General features: G+C 43.4%; 2 protein-coding genes across 3 annotated transcripts; both read right to left on the minus strand.

Annotated features, from left to right (window-relative positions):
• Positions 1–620: 620 nt before the first annotated feature.
• On the minus strand, positions 621–5,860 carry LOC136426867 (uncharacterized). The gene is made up of 2 exons (XM_066415586.1): positions 4,637–5,860; positions 621–1,684 (listed from the first exon to the last, which is right to left on the minus strand). Exons 1-2 carry the CDS (start codon positions 5,853–5,855, stop codon positions 621–623), a joined length of 2,283 nt encoding a protein of 760 aa, XP_066271683.1. The 5' UTR covers positions 5,856–5,860.
• Positions 5,861–7,483: 1,623 nt separating this feature from the next.
• On the minus strand, positions 7,484–14,340 carry LOC136427582 (ethylmalonyl-CoA/methylmalonyl-CoA epimerase-like). Of its 2 annotated transcripts, none has more exons than XM_066416544.1 (7): positions 14,206–14,340; positions 12,550–12,612; positions 11,631–11,697; positions 10,907–10,962; positions 10,118–10,177; positions 9,092–9,178; positions 7,484–8,041 (listed from the first exon to the last, which is right to left on the minus strand). In XM_066416544.1, the coding sequence occupies exons 1-7, from the start codon at positions 14,254–14,256 to the stop codon at positions 7,889–7,891; spliced, it is 537 nt and encodes a 178-aa protein (XP_066272641.1). In that variant the 5' UTR covers positions 14,257–14,340; the 3' UTR covers positions 7,484–7,888. The 2 variants fall into 2 exon arrangements, with proteins under 2 accessions (XP_066272641.1, XP_066272642.1); XM_066416545.1 differs by having other exon boundaries at positions 12,550–12,609; positions 14,206–14,330.
• Positions 14,341–14,899: the final 559 nt, after the last annotated feature.

The following is a 14,899-nucleotide window of genomic DNA, read 5'->3' on the forward strand; positions in this document are numbered from 1 at the left end:
TTGATGTAAGGGATGTTCAGTGCCAGGTATGAGACTTCTTAAATTCCCATTTCGGTATGTAGCTCGCCAATGGTGACCACGATTTTCAGTGACGTCTGCATGGCAGTGGTGACATCGGATCCACGGGGGAAACGACAAATAAGCGTTGTCTTCCAGTTGGACCGGTAGGGCCCTGGCAGAACTGAACTCAAGAGCCAGTCGCAGTCATAACAGAAGCGGATCTATTCAAAGACAGTTCTTGCCTTGTTTCTTCAACTTTATACTGTCAATTGGCAATGATTAACTAGATGTCCCTGTTGCTCTACTGGTAGCAGCATCACAGTTGAGCTCCTGGCTTCAAATAGGTGGCAACTGGGAGATCCCGGTTCAATCCTGGGCAGGGCATCTCGGTTGGGGCTTTACCAGGCTTTCGGCAGGGACGTAAAATGGGGGTCCCGTGTTAAAGGAGGTGCCTCGAGCACGTGAAATAGGAAGGGCTACCAACCCCTCCTTGTAAAGATATACCCTGCTACAGAAACAGCGACGAAACTTGGTGACCTTTGTGCCACTAGGCACTACAAGGGTCTGAACGAATGAACTGGATGTCCATCACCTTTTGTGATGTGTCTTCTTTCACGCGTTCACAGCGCGGTGTTCTCGCTGACCATGCTTTCCACGCTCCCACTCACCGTTTCGATTTCACAATCTCCCGCAACCTTCTCAATGTCTCCTGCGCCCTTCTCCTCCATCATGTGCTGATCCTCAACTTTATCCTCGCCCACTTTCTCGATACTTCTCGAGATCAAGTCGAAGATTAAGGCCAGAAATGCGAGTCCGAGAAGAATCCACAGCACTACCAGTAGCGTGTAAGCGATGGAATAGTTGATATCCCTACTTTGACCGATTATGTAGTCCCCGAATCCTATGGTGCTGAGTGAAACGAACATGAAGTATAGAGCGTCTAGGTAGACCCATTCTTCTATGATTGACACAGTTAACGCAGGGAGGAGGACGAAAATTATCAACCCAAGGACTACAAGGCCTGCCGTGACTATCATACCGACAGTTTCCTTATTCCAGGAGGGTTTGAACTGACTGATTTTGTCGGTGAGGCGTAGAGCTACGCCGCCTAACCCGTGCGCGATCTTCCCGAGAAGAACCGCGGTCAGAGGGATACCGAATAGCCCGTACAGGACGCAGAACACCCGCCCTCCAGGAGTCGACGGCGCCATGCTCCCGTACCCAATGGTGGTTAGGAGCGTCACGCTAAACTGGCACGCGCCCCAAAAGCTCCATCGCGGCGGAGCGTTATTTTCCGGCGTGCTCCTGGGATCTAGCCCCCGCTCCATCGCCAAGGAGACGACGTCTACTATCTTGTTTACTTCATCCAGAGAGAGGACCACTATGGGCAGATGCTCCAAATGGACACAAGTGTTATTGTTCTCGCTCAAGTTTGCAAGTCTCCAGATTACAGTGGCTTCCATGTATGCTAGAATCTCTCGAATACTTTTCTGTGGGACGCAACAGGGACCTCCACCGTCGGATGTTCCCTCGATGTTGTCCACGGTGTAGTTCCCGCTGTCACTGCTACAGAGGCTGGCCAACGCTTGATCGCTGTCGTTACCTTCCAACGTTTCCTGAAGAGCAAAAACTTCTTCTCGCAACCGTATCTCCTCGGCTTCCTCCAACAAGTGGAAAACGCCACCTCCGAGAAGAAGATACAGAAGAAATGTCACCAGCAAGGCAACAATTTTTCTTCCAGACATCTTGGAATATTCCCTTGGAGTCGACGGGAAAGTACACCTATGGTAATAAGTTGTTGTAAAATTGAACTAAATGCAATGGGTCGGCTTTATGCTGTGGTAAAAGCACGTTTGCACGCAATGATAAAAAAATGAAAGCTCGAAATGACAAGCTGTCTAAATCGTGATGTCCCAAGGGGCTTTGATAATATTAACCCAGGACAAACACTTGACCTTGTTAGGTTGGTAATAAAAGCAAAGGAAAAGATTTTCAGGCTGAGGGAGGGGGGGCAGTTAACGACTCCACGTCAACAGAAAGGCGACTTACAACGTTAGATTGTTAGATAGATACAGCTAGTTGTGTATCTGCCTTAATACGATTCCAAACAACAATAAACCAACAAACCACAAAACGCTATGAGTTTGCTTAACTGAGTGAATGAAAATTAAACATTTCGTGAAGGTAAGAAAAAATGAACATTTTCATTAAACATTTAGAAGTGACGTTCATTTTGCTGAAAAAATATACGTTACTATATTTTTTATTAGAAGAATACAATGATTTCCGAACGTAACACTCTGTCACCTCTCTCACGCACATATAATAGTTACACACGTACAGTTTGTATGTTCTGAGTCAGCCTAGCGTCAGTGGTTGTGTTCATAAGTCAGGAACAAATGTCGTGTGCCACGATTTTCACACAGAGACTGAGCGACCGCGCGGGCTAAGGCACGGTCATATTCGTGATGCGATTGTTTTGTTTGGTGGTGTTTTTTGTGGTGGTAGGGTTTTCAGCGCGGCTAGAATAGAACTAATTATCGACAAGAATATAAGAAACCATTACCGACGCGAGAGAGCTGAAATTCTCCAACATGTGTTTGTATTCACCTGTGTGTGGGTGGTGTTCAGCACCAGGGACAGGTGCGTTTATCTGAGGGTGGATGGTGTTCAGCACCAGGGACAGGTGTGGTTACCTGTTTGTGGGACGTGTTCAGTACCAAGGACAGGTGCGTTTATCTGAGTGTGGATGGTGTTCAGCACCAGAGACAGGTGCGTTTATCTGAGTGTGGATGGTGTTCAGCACCAGGGACAGGTGTGTCTATTTGTGTGCAGATGGCGTTCAGCAACAGGGACAGGTGTGTTTTTCTGTGTGTGGATGGCGTTCAGCAACAGGGACAGGTGTGTTTTTCTGTGTGTGGATGGTGTTCAGCACCAGGGACAGGTGTGTTTTTCTGTGTGTGGATGGTGTTCAGCACCAGGGACAGGTGTGTTTTTCTGTGTGTAGATGGTGTTCAGCACCAAGGACAGGAGTGTCTATCTGTGTGTGGAAGAGAGAGCGCAGTCCTTAAAGTTTGTCTCAGACGTTTATTTGCTGCAATATTTCTTCATGGAGAAAGGAAATCAAACCAGTTTTAATTTCAGGTAATAATCTACTTCTATATCTATTCATAACATTACAAGATAGAGCCTATTGACCATGATGCAAAGCGATAATGTAATTCATCAACATACATAGATCAACCAATGAACAGATATATCAATAACTTGATTGATCAACTGGTCAAAGACTTAACTAATCGATCGAACCAATTAACCGTTAAAACAGCCAAGTGATCAACATTACGACTGGACTTATTGAGACGGTGCAAAGACAGAACCTTAAAATTCTATGTAGTTTGCACTATTAGTAGTCAAATTGATAAATTATGGTTGTCAAAAATGTGTCAAAACGCACAGGAGCTGGTGTTATCACAATACAGCAAGTGGCAAGTGTCAAACGGGAAGTAAACCTGGCGTAGGAATAAACGTACCAACGCCAGGTGTGAGAGAGAACTGTGACGTCAACCCTATATCTGGACATCCGAACCAAAAGCTCTTTCTTAATAGAAGTAAACAATACCATGGACGCTAAAATACACTTATGTGTGTGTCTGGATACATGACACGTATAATTTGTGTGTATCAATACACTTGTGACACGTGCTTTTGTGTCTAAATACAGGCTTTCCATTCAACACAATACAATCGACTCACCAGATGAATTTTTGACCGACGCTTCGGCCTTCGTCGAGTTTTCTGGACCACTCACTTCTATCACATGGTTTTCACGGGGTTTTCACGTGACGAACACGTGACTTTCCATGGGTAGGTATCAATGCCAGGTGTGAGAGAGAACTGTGACGTCATCCCTATTTCTGGACACCCGAATCAAGGGCTGTTTTTGTATACAAGTAAACAATATCATAGTCGCTAAAATACACGTATGTGTGTGTCTTTATATAGGACACGTATTTGTGCATATCAATACAATTTGTGACACGTATTTCTGTGTCTAAATACAGGCTTTCCATTCTACACAAGAAAATAGACTCACCAGATGGATTTTTGACCGACGCTTTGGCCTTCGTCAAGTATTCTGGCCCACTCACTTCTTACACGTGATTTTCACGTGACGAACACGTGGGTAGGAGTGGATCTGACGCTATACAAATTCCCTCTAGTAATATGACGTCGTTATTATCATAAAAGTGACATTTGGTTGACTTAAAAAAGCTAGAAGTTATAATCCCTTCTAAACCATTCGGTTAATATTGTGCACATACAGCCATTGGATCACAAAATTCTGCAAGCACTACAGCAGGGGGCTAGTCCACTAGTAGTGGTGTGTGTTCAACTTTCATCAGTATAGTGCTGATGGCCAAAGAGGAGAAAGCCATATATTCCGATTTTAAGGTCTTTGGTCTGACAGACACATTCTTTATGTGCAGCATTTCGTTCCAAATTAGACTTTCTTGAAGTAGATTTGGAAGTACAGTTGTTATCGTCGCGCTGATTCGTTAACGATGACCTTTTATCAAACTTGACCTTTCAAGTGCTTGAGCCAGAGTGCCCGGGTCTTTTTACCGTCTTTATGTTTGGGATGAATTTTTACCGCATACGGCAGCGGTTGTTTTCAGAATGATCTCTTCGATATCGTTGTCCTCTTCTTTTTCTTTCCCACTAACCTCACTGGCGTTCCCGAATCGTTGCTTGGCCTCCTTGCAGACATTTGCAGTGAACATTTCCCCCCGGGTCTTCTCATTGTCCTCCACGGTGGTAGTCTCGTCAGCGCCCGCCTCTTTGCTCTCCACCTTCCCGCTAACCTTCTCGATGCCTCCCGTGATGAGGTCGAACACCAAGGCTAGGAAGGCGAGCCCACACAGAATCCAGGCGGAGATAACGACCTGGTACACCGCCGAGTAGTTGACATCCCTCTGGTTGCCCGCGACGTAGTCTCCGAAGCCGATGGTGCTGAGAGAAACGAACATGAAATATAGAGACTTCATAAAGTTCCAACCCTCTATGAGAGACACTGTCATTGCGGGGAGTATCAGGAACACACACAAACCCAACGTTACGAAACAAGCAGTCACAACGTTACGGATAACTTTAGGGTTCCACTGCGGTCTGGCCCGTCGGATTCTATCGGCGATGCGGACAGCAAGACCGCTCAACCCCTGAGCTATCTTAGCCAGTAGGACAGCCGTCAGAGGGATGCCAAATGCTCCATACGCTACGCAGAACGCTTGTCCTCCCGGTGTGTACGGAGCCAGGTTCCCGTACCCTATGGTGGTCACCACCGTCACGGAAAAGCTGCAGGCTCCGGAAAAACTCCACTTCGGCGGCGAGTTGTTCTCCTCGGTGCTTCTCGGGTCGAGTCCGCGGTTGACCGCCAAGAGAACGACGTCAATGAGGGCGTCTAGATCCTCCCCGGACATAACAACTATAGGTGTTTCTTCAAGTCGAATGCATGTCTTATTTTCTCTGCTCCTCTGAGACAGCGCTGCTAGTCTCTGCTTGACATGTTTCCTCACAGTAGTCTCTACAACATCTAGCTTCTCAGATGGGACGCAACATGTAACACCCAACACCCCTTCAGACGGCTCTAGCTCCGTCGAGTTCACGGCGTCCACGGGGGTACAGAGATACCGAAGGTCTTCTTCGTCTTCAACAGACACGCCCTCTTGAAGCTGAAACACTTGTTGTCGTAGTCTCTCCTCTTCCTCACTCTCCAAGTAGTGGAAAACGCACCCACCCAGGAGCAGGTACACAACGAACAACATACAAAGAAGCAGCAACTTCTTGGCGCCCATATTCAAGCGTCTTTTCCTTGAAGTCTCACCGAATTTCTTACGGTCACAACAGACGAAGAAAGTACTTTTTACCACCACTGGTGTCTTAGAGTTTTTGTTCCAACGAAGGCTTACAGGAGGAGAAATATTTTGAAGCAGTGGCGTAGTCGTTGGCGACAGCGGTGCTTAGAACTACTGTTTTCTTGTTGACGTTCTTCTTGACAATGTGCGTAAGGGAAGTCAGGGGTTAGGTTTACATTTCGGAGAAAAGCAAAGATGTAAACAGAGTATACTAACCACCATCAGAAATCACGGAGGGCAAACGTTTCTTGCTATTGTGTTGGATGTCGATTTAGACAAACATTGGGTTTGTAAGGGCGATATGTGCTGCCAGTGGGCTTCAAGTAAACCTGTGTTGTTCCCACATCAACAATCGCGTCACAGAAGGGCAACGCGGGGTTTTAAAGTACACTCTGTGTGTGTTTTATACAGGCCCGACGCTAGGAAACAGGAGTTCTGTGAACCCCTACTACAGCGTCGTCACACAGGGACTCCAAATGTTGGTCTGTCCTTTAACATACCGTTCGAGACTGTTAATCAAATTTAGAAATTCGACCAATAAGAGAGCGGTATTTGGTCAAGTGATCATAAACTTGGCATTGGTCTCTCAGAAAGCAACAGATGTTTCTGTTTAAGACAATTGTTGGCCTACGACGATTTTGACATATACAAACTAATAAATGCAACGTAATGCACACATCTTCACACACACCCCAAATACTTATATAACCTTATATAAATATACTTAACACTTAAACATCACCACCTGTCTCTGGGTCATAGACAGAGGTACAAGTAGTTAAATTCCTTTTTTGGCGACACCTCTGGGGCGGGACATTTTCTTGCAGTACTGTATTATAATCACAGGTAACCTTTAGCAGGGGAGGGGAGTCATTGGAAGAAACAGTAAAGGTTTGCTGGTTTTAGTGTGTAGTTACTTGTTTTAAACAAGCAACTTTCTTCCTTTGTATCTTGTGTTACAATTGTTGATCAGCTGTTCATGTAGTTTTATTTTAATGAAAGGTTACACTAGAAACTTTTGTTTAACTTTTTCAGTAGCAAGTTCAAATTTGCTGTATGAATTAGATGTTAGCAATGGCATGGATTTAAGATACAGCTTGTTTCAAATGATGAAGCCTGTTGAGTGGAATGATGGTGATACCTAATCTCCAAGCAGACATTAGAATGGAAAGCCGTAATGTCTTGACTATCAGGGCTTCTCTGACAGGCACTATCCCAATAGTATTGATAGTCGATATCTGTTACCCCAACATCTGCTTGGAGATTAGGTGCCCACCACCCCCCTTTAGTTTTCTTCCCTTCAATAATGTTAACCATGGTTGAGTGCTTAGGCTAGCGGACACAGGATCAAGAAGGTCTTGGGAAAGGCACTTTACACAACTTTTTCACTCCACCCAGGTGTAAAAATGGGTACCTGACTTCAGTTGGGGAGGTGGAAGGAGAGGGATGGGCTCTTCCTTCCAGTACCCTGCCCTAAGACACAATGGATAACAAATTACTAAGGCCTCAAAAAGACTACCTATTTCTTAAAATCGTAACTAACCAAAATACACAATCATGACACAAGATTCAGTATTAAGATAAGTATCTAATTTGCTCCATTTGTAACATTATGTAAAGTGTTTATGACACCAAAATACAACATTTTCTTAGTATCTGTAATAGGAATAGTATATTTCAATGAATTAACATTTAAAACAAATACACACCCTTCTGATGTCATTTAACATCGAACCATCAGAAACCGTCCTTCCAGCTCTTGATTCTTTTCTCATCTTCTCACCAGGTACAGGTACAGGTACAGGTACATTAATCATTGACTTGAAACCTGAACCTCTGGATCTAAATCCGGACCTGAACCTGAACATGGGTTTAGGTACACAGCACTAGGTTTATGTAATTTCAGGAACTTCTTAATTTTGATTTCATTGGCGTCTTATACACTTTAAGTAACTTTACACCATGATCTGTGTCTATGCCTCCTCCAGTTCAAGAAGAACACCGTTACAGTCCTTAGGATGTAGGAACACCACAGGTTTCCCGTGGGCGCCGATCTTCGGCTCCGGGTTCAGGGCACGGACCTCGCTGGACGTCAGCTGTTTCACCGCCTCTGTGATGTTATCAACCTGTAGTTATCAAGAGAGATATGATTATCGTAAGCAACATTTACTAACATATTTCCACCAGGTTATGTAATTCTGCCACTCTGGAAAGATATGTCCAAACAGATTTCCAACCCAACGTCCCCCAGTACAATGCGCTCCTGTATATCTACACTGTGCGATGCTGCACTAGAGGTATCTCAGACCCACTGTTTTTCAAAGTGGCGGATTTATGTAACCCGGCAGATTAATGTTAATGGAGGTTACATGACTTGTATTTTAAACAGAACTTAAAGTTGGCATTGTGGTAATGTGGCTAGGGCTGTTGACTTAGAATCTTAAGGTTCTGTGTTCGAGTCCCTAGCAGGTGCACATGTTGTGCCCTAGAGAGAGGTGCTTTATGCCCACTGCTCAGGTGAAATTGAGTACCTAGCTTTGGTTTGGGACATCCTTTCTAATGGGATATAAAGCGGAGGTGAGGAGAGTCACACATTAAAGAACCCACCACACTAATTTGGGGCGTATGATTTGATCAGTTTAATTTGGTCTTAAGCAGCTTGTACTTTAGTGTGCAAATCTGGTGTGTTACGCCTTATAAGACGGTTTACCAGTTAGGCCACACTGACTTCATAATATGGTTGACATCTGTGCACACTCAATTTTTGTCAGTTTGCAAAAAAAGAAAGGTTTGCAACCATACTGTAAATTGTACATACATTGTAAAAAGCTGCAAAATGAGCACATATATACCGTGAATTGCAAAAAATATATTGGAAACATAAGCACTCCCTCCACAAAATATGTTTCGAGACCAAAGCTTAGTCTCCCAAAGTATTCCAAGAAAATGTGAAAGAACGAAAATAAAGAATCTATTGTTTGTAATACCAGGTTCTGTAAGTTAAGTCATTTTGAAACCTTCCTGACCACTTTGATCTCATAGTAAAGACAACATCTTGTTTGGCCCAACTTCTTTTTTTCTCGCACGCTCGCATCAAATTTGCAGTGCCCAGAGGATGTCATCCATACAATTGAATCAGAATGGCCTAATGAGATGCACAAGACATAAAACCTTACCTCAATACAAATGTGATGGATCCCTCCTGCAGTATTCTTCTTTAAAAACCCTTCAATGGGACTTTTCTCACCAAGAGGGTGAAGCAACTGGAATAGACATTGTAATAAGTGAGGATATATTGTCTTATCATTGCAGCTACTAGTACTAGGTATATGTAACGTTACCTAAACATAACATCGGGTACAGGTACAGGTGCGGGTACAGGTACAGGTGCCGGTACAGAGGTTATAGGTACAGGTACAGAGGTTTAGGTACAGGTACAGGTACATCAACAGAGGTTTAGGCACAGGTACAGGTACTGAGGTTTAGGTACAGGTCCGGACCTAGACCTGCATCAGTTCATGTACCTGTGTCTGAATAAAGTAAGCTGTGATCTTCAATGATGACAGAAATATGAATAAACAGTTAACCAAATGCATATTTAGACTTCACACCTATGTTTTGCAGAAAGCCCATGCCTTCAAGAGGATCTTGAAGGGAGAAAAAAAGGTGCTGATTTCAACGACCATAAAATGTTTTTCCAGTGCTATATTTACATCTTTGTGATAGCAATAACTCATTTTCAGGAGCAAAATATGTCAAAAAGTTCTACACTCAAGTTTTTTTGGTACTAGTAACATGTAACATTATTCTACCAGCCTGAGGGTACATAATTCTGCCACCCTGAAAAGATACGTCCAAACAGATTTCCAACCCAACGTCCCCCAGTAAAATGCACTTATGTATATCTAAACTGTGCACACCTGGAAGTGATGCACTAGAGATCTCTCAAACCCACTGTTTTTTAAAGTGGCGCACTTATGTAACCCGGCGGATCAATATTAATGGAGGTAAGTAGTTGAGTACTGCTCTGAAAACTTGTACATTCTTTTATCTCTAACCTATTGTTTTCAATAAAAAACATAACTACTAACTGGGTAGAGTGTATTGTTGTCTGAAATCTAGACCAAAATATTACTTTTAATACCGAAGGATTCTTAAAAGAAGCACGGAAATGATATAAAACACACAGAATACATTCTCACCTCCAGTTTTGTGTTTCCCAGCTCAACAAAGACTGTGTACACGCCATGTTCTGGTAATGGCTGTGAAAAGACACAAAATTTTGCTACATCAATTTCTTGTGATCCAGCATTATAGTATAGGTTCAGACATATAGGCTAGAAGCTAGTGGTGAGCAAGGTCATCTACTGTGGTTGGGACTTGCTTGGCGAAGTTGCCTACTTATTCTTAAAAAGTCGTCTGCACTAGCTGACACATTTTGAAAATACAAAGCCAGGTAAGTCCTATTCTGCTCGGATGCAATCAGAGATGCAAAAATAGTAACTCACAATTCCTGTCAAATTAGTATTTCAGAAGAGCTAAAATAGGCTACTCCCAACCCCAGGTTACAATGCTGGTGCAATGGCCTAGTGCGCAGAGTGTTTGCCTTGCATACGGTAGGTCGTGAGTTCGAACCTCGGCTGGGTCATACCAAAGACTCTAAAAATGGTACATACTTCTTTCTCTGCTTTGCACTCAGCATTTGGGAAAGAGTATGGTAGTAAAACACACACCACTACCAGTGGACTAGCCCCCTGCTAGTGACTTGCACAAAGTTGTGTGGCCCAGGGCTGCCGAAACGGAGATGGGCGCCACCTTATGCACCGTCTGGTGCGGGGAGGGCTTTAACTTTAACTTAAACCCCAGGTTAACCTCGGTTGGGGAGTGGTTGGGAGCAAATTCGTGGGATTGTCCTGCATGTGCGTGTGACTCATGGCTTTAGATATCAGATTAGATATCTCATCTGGTATTAAGTAAATATGGTGACCTACCGTGACCTCGCTGACCTTGGCTCCCATGACATCTCTGTACAGGGCTGTGGCACTTTCTACATCAGGACACAAGAAATATTTACAAACTTTGACGACAAAAAATCCTCCTAAAGCTTCCTACACTATCAAGGTCATGCATGCCAGAGTTAGAAACTGGACTGTCTATCCATTAGAAATTATTAAGATATTCACCAAGGAGAACAAATTTTTGGAATCTTGTGTGGCTTCTAAGCAGGTGCACTTTGCAAACAGGTGCATGCTCCAAACAGGTGCACTTTCCAATCAGGTGCACTTTCCAAACAGGTGCATGTTCCAAACAGGTGCACTTCCAAACAGGTTCACTTCCAACCAGGTGCACATCTCAACAAGTTCTTTAAACAAGTGCAATGATCTGATAATTCACTGAATGGAGAGATATTACAATACATATCACCATAAAAAATGTTTCTTGGTGGCAAATGTGCAGATGTTGGCACATTGGCGCACCAAACCTGTGTGCATTTTTTTTTTGCACACTTTTGACAGATTAGCCGAAAAGGCTCTGCGGGCGTCACTCCACCGTCATGGTAGTAATATCATGTTAAGTGCCTTTTCTGAGGGAACAACGTTCTAACGTTATGCCATATTGAGGCCATTATATCACCATTCTGGCAGAGTATGTTGTGTAAGCACAACTCCTCCAAAATTCTGACAACTCAAAACCGACCAGCTTGTTAAAACATACCTAGATTTGGAACAGCGATGGCGACGTGGTTCAAATTTCCCAGACTCCAGAGTCTCTCGCTGACTCCCTACATAGAAAACAAGATGAAAAATATGATCCTACTTCATTCAGGTGAGATACCTTAAGAAAATGAAATTCTTGTAAATTGGAACAAGAAGGGCTTAAGTCAAAGGGTGTGAGGCAACTGTATAGAATCATTTGTCATCAACATGGGAAAACAGAGACTGAGATAGCAGACTGCACCCCTTACCCATACTGCTTTGGGGCGCTTCCAATCCAATAGAGAAAAATACATGTAGCTGCACAGAAGCCATGTGCCATTGCCTTGAAACATCAGGTAATTCTAATGTCTACTACGTAGTAATCTACTTCTTTCTTGCACTGAGACTTTACATGTATTCACTGTTTTCACTGTCACTTCTGTATACCATGAACTTATCATCACTGTGAAAAAAACTGTTGTTATTATTTATGAACCTTTACACATCCGTTCTGTAAATCACTTGGCACCTCCGTAAAGTTAAACTTCAGTGAAAATGTCCATTTTCCTTACACTGTGCAGTTTTGCTACCGTGAAGATAAAGTGAATTACAGTACTCGTCAGAAAAAAGTTCTCTCAAACTTCCGAGTATGCATGCGCAGTGACATGATTGTGGGTTAAATATGTCAAAGGTTAAGGCCCCTGGCTTGCCAACAGTTCTCGTCTCGACCATTGTCTCGATTTGCATAACAACGTCCAGACAGGTTTTCGTTACTAGTACCTCTCAGAGGCCTTCACCTTTGACCTATTACCCACAATTCCTATTGCCACGCATGCGTAATTGGAAAAGTGAAAGTACTTATTGTACTATGTGTTCTGTTGTGCTGCTGATTTGTTTATTGTCTTGTTTGTATTTTGCAACAAAAGAAAACAACTCACCTGCGGTACTGCTCCTGACATTGCTTTGATGCAGGTCGGATTCCTCTGCAAAACTCCCTTCTGCTGTGTTAGATAAAAAAATTTAAACCATAATAACATTTCATTTTGATTTGATTATAAACTTCATTTCAATTCTAATGAAAGCTCATCTGTGTTGGTAGTAATCATGATACAATGCTAAACTTTTTTCCAACACTAAGGTATTCACGGATCGAATTTTCGACGACCACTGTCGCCTTCTTCAGGATCAATAATGACCAATCACTGCCGAACGTAAACTCGCGAGAGTTACGGACACGTGACTTTATTGACACGTGTCATTGCGGATACGTGACGTCAGCAATTGGTCAAACGTGCCAGGAAGTTTGTAACGCCCACTGTCTCTGTTGAGTGACGGCTGGAGTGCCCTGATGTATATGGCCTCCTTTATACCTCTCATAAAGTAGTCCTGCTCAGTGTCCAGTATTCTGACTTTGTCCAGCGAGACGGTATGGCCCGGAGATTCAATGTGGATGTGTTGAGAGACTTCAGACGAATGCGAGCTGGGGCGTTTGTGTTCAAGGAATCTGGTTCTCAACGAGCGTTCTGTCTCACCGATGTAGAATTCTTCGCAAGGCCCTTGTCTAGTGGTTCCCTGACACGGAATGTGGTACACTACGCCGCACTTCTCTTCTCTAGGGGTTTTGTCCTAACCTACTAACACACTGTCCTAACCTACTAACACACTGCGACAGCTTCTCGTGGCGCCGAAGGACAAAAGAGAAGAGAAGTGCGGCGTAGTGTACCACATTCCGTGTCAGGGAACCACTAGACAAGGGCCTTGCGAAGAATTCTACATCGGTGAGACAGAACGCTCGTTAAGAACCAGATTCCTTGAACACAAACGCCCCAGCTCGCATTCGTCTGAAGTCTCTCAACACATCCACATTGAATCTCCGGGCCATACCGTCTCGCTGGACAAAGTCAGAATACTGGACACTGAGCAGGACTACTTTATGAGAGGTATAAAGGAGGCCATATACATCAGGGCACTCCAGCCGTCACTCAACAGAGACAGTGGGCGTTACAAACTTCCTGGCACGTTTGACCAATTGCTGACGTCACGTATCCGCAATGACACGTGTCAATAAAGTCACGTGTCCGTAACTCTCGCGAGTTTACGTTCGGCAGTGATTGGTCATTATTGATCCTGAAGAAGGCGACAGTGGTCGTCGAAAATTCGATCCGTGAATACCTTAGTGTTGGAAAAAAGTTTAGCATTGTATTATCATTTCAATTCTGTTGACTAATTTTTGCTCATCTCCAAGCAGATGTAAGGATCCGGTTCACTTTCAGTGTTTTGTGCCTACATGTTTTTGCAAGATCTGGTGAACCTTTCTGATATAATTTACAATTTCTTAAGCATCTACTTTTAATAGAGATTATTATCTTGCTGGGGGAAGGTATAACGTGTAATGTATATCATATCATAAATGTGTTTATATACTGTAACAGCTAAGGTTAACACGTTACTGTACACATCACATAATTTTCAGTATGGCGTTTTTCTGCGAAGACCATTGCTATTAACTTGGTGCCTTATCAACAACACCTAAATATACATCCCTAGTCGAAGAGATCAACACATGTACAGAACAACGAAGTTTGGGTACAAACCAACAGTGTTATTGTCGGAAGTCGGCGAAGGAAAGTCACAACTGCCGCCATGATGTTTTGAGGTGAAAGGTCTCAGGCAGGGTCTCCCACTCACGTACGCCACCTGTCGACTTTTAGTAGAAACGCATACTTGCTGTGAGCCTCCGTTGCAGGCGTCGGCGAGGCTATATTTTACAGTTTTCAGATTGCTACCGAGTTCTCGTTGCTTGATGAGTTCTAATGTTCGGTCAGAGTATGTGCAATAAGATCATCAAGGACTCAGAAACCGTTAGCTTTGAGAAAAATGTGCGTAGTTCGAAAAACAAAGAAGTTCCGAGCTAGTTTTCGTCCACTTTAGCCTTCTAGACTTCTTCAAGTTGAGGTCTGCACAGGAGGCTACCTAGCCAACAACGTTAACTCATGAGTGTGATCAAGGACGTTAGGATGTCCTTGGTGTAATGTCAACCCTAAGTTCATGAGAGTTCACCAGACAAATCATGAATATTCATGAACCCTTTCTTCGACGGTATAACAAAGAATGATGTATAAATGCGGCGTACTAGCCTTTCCCCAACAAACTAGTGTCATGAATCACACATTGTATTTCCAGTCAATAGACAGTTCTTCACTGTTAACTTATTATTGCACTTTATAGATATATGATACAGATATACAGACATATAAAACATATCTATTGCTGTATAATATGTGTGCT

Source organism: Branchiostoma lanceolatum, chromosome 2 (assembly GCF_035083965.1).
Source record: "Branchiostoma lanceolatum isolate klBraLanc5 chromosome 2, klBraLanc5.hap2, whole genome shotgun sequence".
NCBI classification, from domain to species: Eukaryota; Metazoa; Chordata; class Leptocardii; order Amphioxiformes; family Branchiostomatidae; genus Branchiostoma; species Branchiostoma lanceolatum.

What these genes read in the sequence shown, in the direction of transcription:
- LOC136426867 (XM_066415586.1), bottom strand. Translation starts at nt 5,855, where the DNA reads ATGGGCGCCAAGAAGTTGCTGCTTCTTTGTATGTTGTTCGTTGTGTAC. An exon ending in CGGTAAAAATTCATCCCAAA is followed by an intron (nt 1,685 to 4,636) that starts CATAAAGACGGT and finishes TTCTTCTCGGAG; the next exon opens with GTGGCGTTTTCCACTTGTTG.
- LOC136427582 (XM_066416544.1), bottom strand. Translation starts at nt 14,256, where the DNA reads ATGGCGGCAGTTGTGACTTTCCTTCGCCGACTTCCGACAATAACACTG. An exon ending in TTCCGACAATAACACTGTTG is followed by an intron (nt 12,613 to 14,205) that starts GTTTGTACCCAA and finishes TATCTAACACAG; the next exon opens with CAGAAGGGAGTTTTGCAGAG. An exon ending in CATCGCTGTTCCAAATCTAG is followed by an intron (nt 10,963 to 11,630) that starts GTATGTTTTAAC and finishes GTCCTGATGTAG; the next exon opens with AAAGTGCCACAGCCCTGTAC.